This window comes from Anomaloglossus baeobatrachus, chromosome 1 (assembly GCF_048569485.1).
Source record: "Anomaloglossus baeobatrachus isolate aAnoBae1 chromosome 1, aAnoBae1.hap1, whole genome shotgun sequence".
Classification (NCBI taxonomy): domain Eukaryota; kingdom Metazoa; phylum Chordata; class Amphibia; order Anura; family Aromobatidae; genus Anomaloglossus; species Anomaloglossus baeobatrachus.
Window position 1 is genome coordinate 483,452,941 of NC_134353.1, and position 14,967 is coordinate 483,467,907.

Here is a 14,967-nt window from a genome sequence, read left to right on the forward strand (position 1 = left end):
GCCTAGCCAGACTTCCACAGGTACGCACGTTCCTGCAGGGGGTTTGTCACATCGTTCCTCCTTACAAGCGGCCGGTAGAACCCTGGGATCTGAACAGGGTGCTGATGGTTCTTCAGAAACCACCATTCGAGCCAATGAGAGATATTCCTCTCTCACGCCTTTCGCAGAAAGTGGTTTTTCTAGTAGCAGTCACTTCACTTCGGAGAGTGTCTGAGCTAGCAGCGCTGTCATGCAAAGCCCCTTTCCTGGTGTTTCACCAGGACAAGGTGGTTCTGCGTCCGGTTCCGGAATTTCTCCCTAAAGTGGTATCCCCCTTTCATCTCAATCAGGATATCTCCTTACCTTCTTTTTGTCCTCATCCGGTTCACCAATGTGAAAAGGATTTGCACTTGTTAGATCTGGTGAGAGCACTCAGGCTCTACATTTCTCGGACGGCGCCCCTGCACCGCTCGGATGCACTCTTTGTCCTTGTCGCTGGCCAGCGTAAAGGGTCACAGGCTTCCAAATCAACCCTGGCTCGGTGGATCAAGGAACCAATTCTCGAAGCTTACCGTTCTGCTGGGCTTCCGGTTCCCTCAGGGCTGAAGGCCCATTCTACCAGAGCCGTGGGCGCGTCCTGGGCTTTGAGGCACCAGGCTACGGCTCAGCAGGTGTGTCAGGCAGCTACCTGGTCGAGCCTGCACACTTTCACGAAACACTATCAGGTGCATACCTATGCTTCGGCGGATGCCAGCCTAGGTAGACGAGTCCTTCAGGCGGCGGTTGCCCACCTGTAGGAAGGGGCCGTTTTACGGCTCTATCACGAGGTATTATTTTACCCACCCAGGGACTGCTTTTGGACGTCCCAATTGTCTGGGTCTCCCAATGGAGCGACAAAGAAGAAGGGAATTTTGTTTACTTACCGTAAATTCCTTTTCTTCTAGCTCCAATTGGGAGACCCAGCACTCGCCCCTGTTTTTTTGTGTGTACACATGTTGTTCATGTTGATTGGTTTCAGTTCTCCAATATTCCTTCGGATTGAATTTACTTTAAACCAGTTTATAATTCTTTTCCTCCTTCTTGCTTTTGCACCAAAACTGAGGAGCCCGTGGGAGCACGGGGGTGTATAGGCAGAAGGGGAGGGGCTTTACACTTTTAGTGCAATACTTTGTGCGGCCTCCGGAGGCATAGCCTATACACCCAATTGTCTGGGTCTCCCAATTGGAGCTAGAAGAAAAGGAATTTACGGTAAGTAAACAAAATTCCCTTCTTTGATAGATCGGGCATTTCTGAACGCGGCGATAACAAATATGTGTATATTTATTTATTTTTTAACCCTTTAATTTTCAATGGGGTGAAAGGGGGGTGATTTGAACTTTTTACTTTTTTTTTTCTCATTTTACTAGTCCCCCTAGGGGGCTATAGCGATCAGCAATCCGATCGCTCTTATCTATCTGCTGATCACAGCTATACAGCTGTAAACAGCAGATTCAGTCACTTCCTGTTTAACTCTGGTCCCGGCCGAGGGAAAACTAAAGTGAAACTTCATGGCTGCAGGCGTCACCACATGACCCTGTGCTACGATGGCAACCACCGAAAGTCACGTGATCACTCACTTGACTTCCGGTGGGGGCGGTGGTAAGTAAAAATCATGGCCGCGCGCATATAGATCTCGCTGCCAGACTTTGGCAGCGAGATGTAAGGGGTTAATGTTACTGGTGGAATGCGATTCCACTCGTAACATGCAGGCACACCTCAGCTGTTGAAAACAGCTGATGTGTTCCGATCAACGCCGCCTGCCCGCGGCAGGGGGCGGGGCTTAACGGGACACACTCCATGATGAATATATCCGTCCATGGTCGTGAAGGGGTTAAAGGGCTTTTCCCCTATATTAAGTGACATCCCATGACTAGACTAAGTTATCACTTACTGATCGTTATTGGTTTGAATACTAAGATCCCCACCAATCTTCATAGTAAGGTCTCTTGCAACACGGTCCAAGCATGGACTGCAATGAACGGACTGGTAGTGGCTCTCCTGACTTGAATGTGACATCCTCAGCTTCACTGATTCCTATGACACGCTCAGGTCATTAGACCTGTGGACAGTCCATGCTCGGACCGTCTTGTACGGGCATCTGCATGAGCCCTATTGGCCCAACAGAGCTAATTGGATACTGCTGCATCTTAAATGGAACGTGTCACCAGGTTTTTCCCTTAACAGCTGCAGCCACCACAAGTAATCCCTTATATACAGCATTCTGGAATACTGTATCTAAGAGCCCAGGCCCCTCTGTATAACCAGGGCTGTGGAGTAGGAGTTCATTTTGGTGGAGTCAGAGTCTGTATAAAATGGGCAGACTCCGACTCCTAAAATATATAATAAATTGGGGACAGTAGTGCAATGCAGAATGTGCTGAATATTTTTTCATAGGAATTTGGGAAAGGTTATGAAATGTCCTATGAATGTATGTTCTATTCCTGATCTAAGGCTACATTCACACACAGCGTTTTTGCTGCGTTTTTTGAGGATACGTTTTTTTCAGCTGCAAAAGCAGATCAGCTTTTTAAAAAACCGCATCACCTGAAAGGTTTTTGAGCTCATAAATAATGCTTTCAATAGCAAAAGCAGATTAGAAAAACACCACAAACTGACATGGTCATTCTTTGTGAGGATCCTCACAGAACGCTGTCTGAATGTCCTATCTTTTCACCCATTGCCTTTGCTGGATGCCAGAGTCACTGCATTTCACTGAATTATTTTGCCATCAATGTTCGATATTTTTGTGACAACAAAGAAATTGTTAGTAAGACACTGGCAGTAAAAGATAGTAAAACTCATCACACCAGCCAGTTTCTCCAGGCCTTAGTAGAAAAAGAACTCAAAAAAGATCAGGTTCTTGCTATAAGGACAATGTTTCAAACAGAAGCACAATTAAACTAATGAATGAGAGTAATGAAATACCGCTAGAAGAAAATTTAGGATTCAGTATGTGTGAGATGGAGCCACAGCGCTGCTCATGTAACTGAGGAACAAACAGATATTACAACAGAAGAACAGCAAAATGATACTTTAGGATTAGATGATCTTGTTGAAGCTGCTTCAAAACTCTTTCATATTCATCACATGCGCTGTGTTGTGCACACGCTGCAGCTGGCAATAAGAGAGCGTCTTCAAGAGGGACCCCGGTTTCACACATCCGTCTTTTCGCCGGTTTGGCGGATGCGGCGCACTCCAGTACAGTATATACAGTACAGTGGCATCTTGACAAACGACGGTCACATGCTTTCATGTGACCCGGAAGCTCTGGCGCTGCCACTGTACTGTATCGTACTGTACTGGCGTGCGCCGCATCCACCAAACCGGCGAAAAGACGGATGTGTGAAACTGGGTGGACATGCTGGAAATCTGATTGGAAAAGTGAGGAAATTGGTTATTGCCGCCAGAACCCCTAAAGTTGATTCCATCTTGAAGAGACGTGCTGGGAAACGGGCAATTGTTGATCAAGCCACTCGGTGGGGCAGCACTTATTTAATGACTGATTGATTGCTTGAACTAATATCATTGCTTATAGATATGGTGAATCCTCAAATAACCTTAAATGAAGGTCAATGGACACAGGTGGCTGAATTGAAGGAATTGCTTAATCACCCATTTTCCGTGACTAAAAAATTACAAGCTGAGGATTTAACTCCTGGCACTTTCATAAGAGAGTGGAAGAACTTGCTATTTTGCCTGTCCCAAAGAGGAGGTTTAATCACACATGGCATTTCTGCTTCAATGAAACAGAGAGACACAGCTATTGGAAAATAAAATTCTTCAGGCAGCTGTTTATGTGGACCCAAGTCATCGTATACTGCTTGATGATCAACAGCTTACTAAAGGAAAAGAAGCTTTGCGTGAGGTAGCAATTAGGATGAGCAGCTACAGGACTGCCAGGCGCAAGAGGACTTGGGGCCTGACAGTGCTACTGCTGCCATATCTTCATCCTCATCAGATGAGGAGTTTAACTTTGACAAGTATTTGGATGGCATGGAGCAGGAATTGCAAAGGTGGCATCACTTACCAATATCCCTTCTGGGTAGATGTCATTTGATCAAAATGATTAGCTTTGCCAGACTCCTATACCCCTTGCAAACCCTACCCCCGATTTTAAAACACTCAGACATAAACAAATTGAAGAAGGCCTTTACACACTTTATTTGGACAGGTAAAATACCCAGAATCGCTGTAGAAAAATTGATGCTATTAAGAAATGAAGGCGGGCTTAATTTCCCAAACATACGGGCTTACAATATCGCCTCTTTGTTCAGGCATGTGGTGGATTGGATGCACGACACGAGTTGTTACTCAAACACACATCTAGAATGACAGTTAGCTGCCCCTTGGGACCTAACTGCTCTTATCCACACTAAACAAGCCAAACTACCACAGTTGGTAAAATCCTCCTTTCTACTAAGGGACACTATAATGTGCTGGAAAATAGTAAGGAAATCTTTCCAACTCCCCTTCTTGATCTCGAAACATATGTCAATATTTGGCCACCCCGAATTCCACCAGGGAGCAGAGATCGGGACGGTAATTGGACAGACAAGTGACCATTTACGGAAGGCGAGGAGTATTATGAGTTTAGAGGATAAAAAAATGGATGTCTCCACAAGAAATCATGGTCAAATTCCAGATACATAGTAAGCATTTCATGCAGATCCTGCAGCTCCGGTCTTTCTGTCAATCCAGACTCAGACAGTTAGAAAAGGAAGCTACCTCTCATGCCCTAGATGAAATTATTGGCCAATGCACCCAGATGGTGAGCATTTCCTCACTGTATGGTAACATAAGACACAAATTTTTGAAAGCAAGACAAAGTAAACTGTTCAGGACATGGGAGAGGTGGACCGGAGATCTGGATATAGCTGAGACAATACTGCAAGGCTGGGGAGTGGTGAGAAAATCCATCTTGTGTGAGAGATGGAGGGAGACTTATTTTAAACTCATGCACACAGCGCTGTATGGATTTAACATACCGCCTTCCCTTAGTTGCTCTGACAGAATTACAGCATGTCCTAAATGTAAGGTTCCCTTTATAAACCTTTGGCACGGGGTGTGGGAATGCACAGAAGTAGTAACTTACTGGAAGCAAATAAGAGACCAGATCCAGGCATGTTGGGGAACAAAACTTCCACAATCGCCAGAGGCTTTGCTTTTCCATCAGCTTCGTCCCCCTGAATCTGAATCTCAACTTGGGATAGACAAAGTGAAGATCCCTAGAAATATTCACACATTTTTAATTGTGGCTTTACGAAATCTTTTTAGCGAGTGGCTTAAACCAAATATTCCATCAATGGGATCAATAATATCTCAAATGAAACAATTATTAGGGCTGGAATTGCTAGAAGCTGAAAGGAGCAAAGAAAAATCAGCAGGGAAAGTTTTTCCGCTGTGGAAACAGTTTGTAGGGTTCCACTATAGTCCTCAGGATATTCTGAAAATAGTCAGTCCTTTTTGCCATACGGAATGGTACTGTCTGGAAGACCTGGGGGGACATTGGGGGCTTTAGGGACATCAGCAATTACTTAATGTGCATTACCATATTTTTCGGACCATAAGACGCACTTTTTTCCCCCCAAATGTTGGGGGAAAGTTGGGGGTGCGTCTTATGGTCTGACTATAGGGCTGCGGCTGGGAATGAGGGTGCTGCAGGTCATCAGGGGCACGAGCAGGCAGCAGCAGCGCCTGCCGTGACCACGTGGGCCCGCTCATTACATATGCACGCCCATCTCTCAGTGCAGAAGCCGGCGCTGACAGGTGGGCGGGAGGACGAGCGGGGATGTGCGCATAGCAAAGAGCCGGCCGCATGATCACCCCTGGCAATTACAGCCTGGAGTGATCATGTGCGGCTGTATTCACTGCCCCCCGCGCGTCATTACCAGCGCGGGATGCAGTGAATCAGTACACTCACCCGTCCCTGTGTGTGGAGCCGCCCCCCTGCAGCACGCGATGTCTTCCTGTCTGTGCCGGTCAGCTGATCTGTGCTGAGCTGGTCAGCTGATCTGCACAGACAGGAAGACATCGCAATGCAGCAGGGGAACGGCTCCACACACACAGGTCAGTGGCGCACAGAGGAAGATGATCGGTGCTGCATGGAGTGAGGAAAAGGTGAGTATAAACGTTTAGTTTTTTTCTCTGTGCTATGGGATACAGGCCATATACCAGGATGGTATATGAGCAGGCTGGATGGGGGGGGTATGTGAACAGTGAACAGGCTGGATGGGGGGGTATGTGAACAGGCTGGATGGGGGGGTATGTGAACAGGCTGGATGGGGGGGTATGTGAACAGGCTGGATGGGGGGGGTATGTGAACAGGCTGGATGGGGGGGTATGTGAACAGGCTGGATGGGGGGGTATGTGAACAGGCTGGATGGGGGGGTATGTGAACAGGCTGGATGGGGGGGTATGTGAACAGGCTGGATGGGGGGGTATGTGAACAGGCTGGATGGGGGGGGTATGTGAACAGGCTGGATGGGGGGTATGTGAACAGGCTGGATGGGGGGGTATGTGAACAGGCTGGATAAGGGGGGGTAATGTGAACAGGCTGGATGGGGGGGTAATGTGAACAGGCTGGATGGGGGGGGGGGGTAATGTGAACAGGCTGGATGGGGGGGTATGTGAACAGGCTGGATGGGGGTTTATAGCAGGATCATATACAAGGCAGGAGGATCATTACCAGGATGGGGTACCTAAGTAGAGAATTTGGGGACATTACCCCCATAACAGTGTCAGCAGCAGATCCTCGCCCCATAACAGTGTGTCATGACCACGTAAAGTTTTATTTTCCCATTTTCCTCCTCTAAAACCAGGGTGCGTCTTATAGTCCGGTGCGTCTTATAGTCCGAAAAATACGGTATATGGAATTGGTGGCTGATACCATCAGAGGCGTAATTGTGGAGTGGTTCACATTCTCACTCATGGTTCATTGTTTCTTTGTGTACATGTCTTCTTTTCCTTTTTTTCTTATAGCTTAAATTAAAAAGGTTGTAACTACCACTATAGTAATCTGCAAGGTACACTGCTCGAATGTTGAGCATATCAATCTCATGTACACTGTCTAATTCTTTGAACAAGTTATTGCTTCCCCGTTTTTTTTTATTAAAATTTTAAAACATGTTTTTTTTAACAAAAAAAAAAATGTGCATGAGGTAATTTCTTTACACCCGGAAATTGTTAGAGATGTTGCCCATGTGGTTACAGCTTTGCCTCCAACCCAAGTTACCGTAGAGAGGTTGTTCTCTAGCCTTAAAATGATTAGGTCAGGTTTGAGGTCATCTATGAAGGAGGATCTGATGGAGGCAATTCTATTTCTTACAACAAATTCATAGACTGCACAAATGTTATTTACTATGTTTTTGTTGAAAACTGTTTTTTGCCACTTACATAGTGTATTACATAGTTTATTATGTAGTGTTTTACATAAAACTATGTAAGTGGCAAAAAAAACTGTTTTCAACAAAAACATACTAAATAATATTTAGTATATTGCTTATATTTAAGTGAAAAAGTTACTGTAGTACAATGTGAACATCAGACATTTAATCATTTTTATGATACAATAATCAAGATAATTAGAACATAAAATATATTTATTGGAATACAACTTTAGAACACAAAAAACGAATAAATTGTAAATATGTAATACACTGTGTGTGTGTGTATAAAATATATATATATATATATATATATATATATATATATATATATATACACACACACACACACACTTGTAATCTACTGTATATTACATAGTGTACTACATATTTACAATTTATTAGTTTTTTTGTGTTTTTAAAGTTGTATTCCAATAAATATATTTTATGTTCTATCTAAATATCTTGATTATTGTATCATAAAAATGATTAAATGTCTGATGTTCACATTGTACTACAATAAATGTTTCACTTAACTATAAGCAATATATGTAGGAGTCGGTGCAAGGGAAATTGAGGAGTCTGAGTCGAAGGTTTGGCTTACAGACTCTGCAGCCCTGTGTATAACATAAAAAAAAACACCTTTTATTATACTCCCTTAGGGGGGCGGTACGGTCCGATGGGTGTTGCTGCTCTCTGTCTGGTGCCTCCTCCATCTTGTGTGATTGCCATCATCCTTCACAGCTCCCTGCTGGCACAAGGAAAGGTCAAAGACTGCCATCACATGTGCATTACAGAACTTTGCTCTGCCTTCAGCCAGGCAGATCAAAGTTGCGCATGCACGCAATGGAGATCTGTGTGGATGACGCAGGACGCTTTATGTATACGGGGCTGGGCAGGAGGACGTCGATCACAGAAGATTGAGGAGGCGCTGGACCGTAAGCAATGACTCGCATCGGACCCGACTACCCCCTAGATGAGTATAATAAAGGTCTTTTTTTTTTTTTTTACATTATACAGAGCGGTCTGGGCTCTTATATACAGTATTCTGGAAAGCTGTATATAAGGGATCACTGGTGATGGCCGCAGCTCATAGGGAGCCTGTCACCAGGTTTTTACCTTTTCACATATTTTTCTGTGCACAGTGACACATTGCTAGGTACTATAACAGTTACATTTACTAGGACCCTTGCTTGTGACCAGTGGAGTCTCACATCCCCACCAAATTGAATGTTATGGCTTGTTGTAGTATGCCATAACCTTATTAAATAGGAATGGGTAAACGCCACTGTAAAGCACAGTCTGTCATTGTGCTTCCTTATAAAGGGAGTCCTTGGAGCCTTTGTGAAGTTCTTGTGTTACGATTGACTCTGCAGAAGCTCCTTGGTGTTGTGAAGTCTTAATGCAGACTTTTTTTTTTTTTTAAGTAGATACACAATCATACAAGTTTATATCACAGAAATATATTTCCTGATGCTAGAATGAATAAGCCATTCATGGGAGAAGGTTTTAATTTTTCCAAGGCGGGGGAAATATCTAGTCTTCATGTGACTTTTTCAGACTATTATTCAGCTGCAATGAAAATTGAAGAAAATATAAGGGGTTCTTTGGTTGGCCTTTAATTAGTTACGTCTGTAAGGAATTTCCTGCAGACCCTCCTAAAATGGAATCTGTCAAAATGATGACATCCTAGGGTAGATGCATACACTGGCAACCGATGTGCAAAATATTGTTTCTTAAAGACTACTCTATTTTTCTAAATCACTCTTAGCGATGTTTGCTGATAACCTGCAGTAGTGGCCCAAGCCTGTTCTACATTGCACAAAGGAGCGTCCTACTCCTGTTGCCAGGCTACTTGGTGTCCTCTGTAACGTGCTGTGGAATTAATGGAGATATATATGTATGTATGTATATATGTATGTATGTATGTATGTGTATATATATATATATATATATATATATATATATATATATATATATATATATATATATATATATATATATATATATATATATATATATATAATTTATATTATAGTGTATATGTCTGGCAAGAATTAAGACCACTGCAAAATTGTCAGTTTTTCTGATTTTTCTCTTTATAGGTATATTTTTGAGTAAAATGTAAATTGTTCTTTTATTCTATAAACTACTGACAACATGTCTCCGAATTTCGAAGCAATACATTTTGAATTTTTTGAAAATGATAAATGGTCACAATAACAAAACCAATGCATTGCTTTCAGACCTCAAATAATGCAAAGAAAACAAGTTCATAATCATTAAAAAAACAATAATATTAATATTGTAACTCAGGAAGTATTCATAAATCAATATTGTGCTGTCACACGCTACGATATGTCAAACGATGCCGGATGAGCGTTACTAAGGAAGTGACCCCGACGACTATCGTTAGATATATCGTAGCGTGTAACAGGCCCTTTACTCTAGAAATTAGGCAGATTAAACTCTGACGTATGAATACAAGGTTATCCTGGGAAAACAGTTGCTTCCTTCTGCTCAGGCAATGTTCCCCAACTCTGAGGACTGCTTTTTTCCAGCAGGACAATGCACCATGTCACTCAAAAATATATCTAAAAAGAGAAAAATCTGAAAAACTGACAATTTTGCAGTGGTCTCTTAACCCCTTAACGACCTTGGACGTACTGAGTACGTCATGGTGACATGGTGCTAAACGACCCATGACGTACTCAGTACGTCCTGGCGAAATCGCGGTCCCGGAGCCCCGGGGAGTGAAATTTGTTTACTTAAACGGTGGATTCGGGAAGGAGGGGACCTCTGCCTGACCTCAGGAGGGGTGGTGCCTCCTCCCCGAACCTACAGAGGCTGTGATTGGCTGACGAACGCCGCTCAGCCAATTACAGCCACTGTAATGTTCCAGCCATTGAAAATGGCTGGAACATTGAAATCCAGCCCTGATCAGTGCTGCTGTAGCACTGGCCATTGGCTGGAGCTGGGTGATCGATGCTTCACCCGCCCCCAGCTCTGATTGGAGAGACCGGTCTTGTGACCGCTCTCTCCAATCAATGTGGATCTGCGGCCTGTGACCGTCCCTGGAAGCCGAGGAGAGCGGTAAGTTTCTGTCCCCGCCGCCCGCCCCTGTCCCCGCCGCCCGCCCCGCCGCTGTCTCCGATCGCCCCGCCGCTGCTTCCGATCCATCGCTGTCCCCGCCGCTGTCTCCGATCGCCCCGGCGCCATGCTCCCGCTCCACCGCTGTCCCCGCCGCTGTCTCCGATCCCCCCCGCCATGCTCCCGCTCCACCGCCGCTGTCTCCGATCGCCGCGCCATGCTCCCGCTCCACCGCCGCTGTCTCCGATCGCCGCGCCATGCTCCCGCTCCACCGCTGTTCCCGCCGCTGTCTCCGCCGCTGTCTCCGATCGCCCCGGAGCCATGCTCCCACTCTGCCGCTGTCGCCGATCGCCCCGGCGCCATGCTCCCGCTCCGCCGCTGTCGCCGATCGCCCCGGCGCCATGCTCCCGCTCCGCCGCTGTCGCCGATCGCCCCGGCGCCATGCTCCCGATCCACCGCTGTCCTCGACGCTGTCTCCGATCGCCCCGGCGCCATGCTCCCGCTCCACCGCTGTCCCCGCCGCTGTCTCCGATCCCCCCGCCATGCTCCCGCTCCACCGCCGCTGTCTCCGATCGCCGCGCCATGCTCCCGCTCCACCGCCGCTGTCTCCGATCGCCGCGCCATGCTCCCGCTCCACCGCTGTTCCCGCCGCTGTCGCCGATCGCCCCGGCGCCATGCTCCCGCTCCGCCGCTGTCGCCGATCGCCCCGGCGCCATGCTCCCGCTCCGCCGCTGTCGCCGATCGCCCCGGCGCCATGCTCCCGCTCCGCCGCTGTCGCCGATCGCCCCGGCGCCATGCTCCCGCTCCGCCGCTGTCGCCGATCGCCCCGGCGCCATGCTCCCGCTCCGCCGCTGTCGCCGATCGCCCCGGCGCCATGCTCCCGCTCCGCCGCTGTCTCCGCCGCTGTCTCCGATCGCCCCGCCGCTGCTCCCGCTCCACCGCTGTCCCCGCCGCCATGCTCGCCACTGTCCCCGCCGCCGTCGCACTCACCTTTTTCAGCCGCTGCTGCCCCCGAATCGGCCCCCACTGTTCCCGATCGGCGGCCACGGCCTCCTTCATCGGCTGCCCCTTCTCCATCGCCACACCTCCTATCCCTCCATGTGCTGCAAGCCACCCTCCCCCCACGTGGGGGGAGGGTGGCTTGCAGCACATGTGGGGGGAGGGTGGCTGGCTTGCAGCACATGTGCATGTCCACCCTCCCCCCACAGCGGATGGAGAAGGGGCAGCCGATGAAGGAGGCGGCGGCGGGTGGGTTTAGGGTGGCTTGCAGCACATGTGGGGGGAGGGTGGGTGGGGTTAGGGTGGCTTGCAGCACATGTTGGGGGAGGGTGGGTGGCTTGCAGCACATGTGGGGGGAGGGTGGCTGGCTTGCAGCACATGTGGGGGGAGGGTGGCTGGCTTCAGCCACCCTCCCCCCACATGTGCTGCAAGCCAGCCACCCTCCCCCCACATGTGCTGCAAGCCAGCCACCCTCCCCCCACATGTGCTGCAAGCCAGCCACCCTCCCCCTACATGTGCTGCAAGCCACCCTCCCCCTACATGTGCTGCAAGCCACCCTCCCCCCGGGGCCCCCCCCTCCTCCATGTGCCATCTCTCTCTCCCATCAGACTCTGCCCCCCTCCCCGATCTGCTGCCTGCTCTCTCCCATTTTCCATCTACTGCCCCCTCTCACCCTCCTCGATCTGTTGCCTCCTTCATCTGCTGCCTCTTCTGTCTGCTGTGATCCTGCTGTCTAGATCCATCCTGTAAGGTAGGTATCCCCATCTCACCTCCCCCCCCATCCTCTGCCGCTCCTCCATCCGCTGCGCCATTTCCCATCCATCCGCTGCGCCATTTCCCATCCATCCGCTGCGCCCTTTCCCATCATCCATCCGCTGCGCCCTTTCCCATCCTCTGCCGCTCCTCCACCCGCTGCGCCCTTTCCCATCTTCCATCCGCTGCGCCATTTCCCATCATCCATCCGCTGCGCCCTTTCCCATCCTCTGCCGCTCCTCCACCCGCTGCGCCCTTTCCCATCTTCCATCCGCTGCACCCTTTCTCATCTGCCGCCCCGCCCTCTTGCATTGCATTATCCAGCGCAGTTGCTCGCTTCCAGACTGCAGTGGATGATGCGATGCGAGACTCGTGCATTGCTCTCACGTTTGGCACTGGTCTTGGCAGGCGCTCATTTTTTTTTTTTCTACTGATGTCTGTATTTTTTATTTCGCCAAACTAATTTTTTTTGTATGGGGGGGGACTAGTTTCCAAAATGGGATCACATGTGGGGGAGCTCCATTGTTTAGGCACCTCAGGGGGTCTCCAAATGAAACATGGCGTCTGCTAATAATTCCAATCAATTTTACTGTGAAATGGCGCTCCTTCTCTTCTGAGCCCCGCCGTACGCCCAAACAATTGATTTCCACCACATATGAGGTATCGTCGTACTCAGGAGAAATTGCACAATACATTTTATGGTGCATTTTTTCCTGATACCCTTGTGGAAAAAAAAGCTACCTGTTTGAAAAAACAATTTTGTGGTAAAAAAAATAAAATATTTTCACGGCTCAACATTACAAACGTTTGTGAAGCCTCCAGGGGTTCAAAGTGCTCCCTAAACAGCTAGATAAATTCCATGAGGGGTCTAGTTTCCAAAATGGGGTCAATTGTGGGGGAGCTCCATTGTTTAGGCACTTCAGGGGGTCTCCAAACGCAACATAGCGTCCGCTAATAATTCCAACCAATTTTGCTGTGAAATGGCGCTCCTTGCCTTCCGAGTCCTGCCGTGCGCCCAAACATTTGATTTCCACCACATATGGGGTATCTGCGTACTCAGGAGAAAATGCACAATACATTTTATGGTGCATTTTTTCCTGATACCCTTGTGATAAAAAAGCTACCTGGTTGAAGCAACAGTTTTGTGGTAAAAAAAAATTTTTTTCTTTTCACGGCTCAACGTTATAAACTTCTGTGAAGCCCCCAGGGGTTCAAAGTGCACATCAAACATCTAGAAAAAATATATGAGGGTTCTAGTTTCCAAAATGGGGTCACTTATGGGGGAGCTCCATTGTTTAGGCACCTCGGGGAGTCTTCAAACCCGACATGGCGTCCGCTAATGAGTGCAGCTAATTTTGCACTCAAAAATTCAAATGGCGCTCCTTGCCTTCCGAGTCCTGCTGTGTGCCCAAACATTTGATTTCCACCACATATGGGGTATCTGCGTACTCAGGAGAAAATGCACGATACATTTTATGATGCATTTTTCCTGATACCCTTGTGAAAATACTAATTTTTATGGCTAAAGTAACATTTTTGTGTTAAAGTAAAATTTTCATTTTTTCGTCTACATTGCTTTGGTTGCTGTGAAGCTCCTAAAGGGTTAATAAACTTCTTGGATGTGGTTTTGAGCAGAGTGAGGGGTGCAGATTTTAGAATTGGGTCACTTTTGGGTATTTTCTGTCGCCTAGGTTTCTCAAATCACTCCAAATGTGATGTGGTACCTAAAAAATTTTTTTGGGGAAATTTTGTTGGAAAAATGAGAAATTGGTGATGAACTTTGAACCCTTCTAACTTCCTAACGGAATTTTTTTTTTTTTCAAAAATTGCGCTGGTGTAAAGTAGACATGTGGGAAATGTTATTTAGTAACTTTTTTGTGTGACATATCTCTCAGATTTATGGGCATAAAATTTCAAATTTTGAAAATTGCAAAATTTTCAAAATTTTCGCCAAATTTCCGAAATTTTCACAAATAAACGCAAAACATATCGGCCTAAATTTACCACTGACATGAAGTACAATATGTCACGAAAAAACAATCTCAGAATCGCCAGGATCCGTTGAAGTGTTCCAGAGTTATAACCTGTCAAAGTGACACTGGTCAGAATTGCAAAAAATGGCCGGGTCTTTAAGGTGAAAACAGGCTGGGGGCTGAAGGGGTTAATTTTTGCCAGAGGGCTATATAATATAATTTTTATATATATATTATTTTAGTGTAATGTATGTAGACTTGGACATCCAGAATAGATATGCCCCCTCCCTCTCTGTCTGTGCTTGCAGCAGGGCATTGGGTATAAGAAGGGGCAAGTGGAGCAGTGGATGCCTTTTTATGATGGTATTCTGCTGAACCAAAGAGAAAGTGGATCAGCTAGAAAGCATAAAGTTTCTACACTGGGTAGGGTATTACCATCACTTACGTTGAGGTGTTTTGTATTTTTCATAGAAAGGAAATAAAAATGACAAAGAAGTCCTCAATTCCTTGATGTCTGGAGCTCTGGCGGGTGCTGTTGCCAAGACTGCTGTTGCCCCGTTAGATCGAACCAAAATCATCTTCCAAGGTAAAGGTTTCCAAATGTTCCATTTCCACTCATTTTCATTTACTGGTTTTACTAGATTCATCATTCACTCTAGATAATGGTCAAAGCTCCCCTACCACCTCCCTGCAGAGTGATGAGTGCACAGATCACATAGCATGCCTACAACAGTATGTATATTGCTGCCCAT

At 46.9% G+C, this 14,967-nt stretch overlaps 1 protein-coding gene across 1 annotated transcript in view; it reads left to right on the plus strand.

Annotated features, from left to right (window-relative positions):
- Positions 1 to 14,967, plus strand: part of SLC25A42 (solute carrier family 25 member 42) — a 56,523-nt gene that overhangs the window by 25,830 nt on the left and 15,726 nt on the right. Inside the window, exon 3 of the mRNA XM_075315174.1 lies at positions 14,687 to 14,801. Coding sequence (XP_075171289.1) covers positions 14,687 to 14,801 — 115 coding nt within the window. The remainder of the gene's footprint in view (positions 1 to 14,686; positions 14,802 to 14,967) is intronic.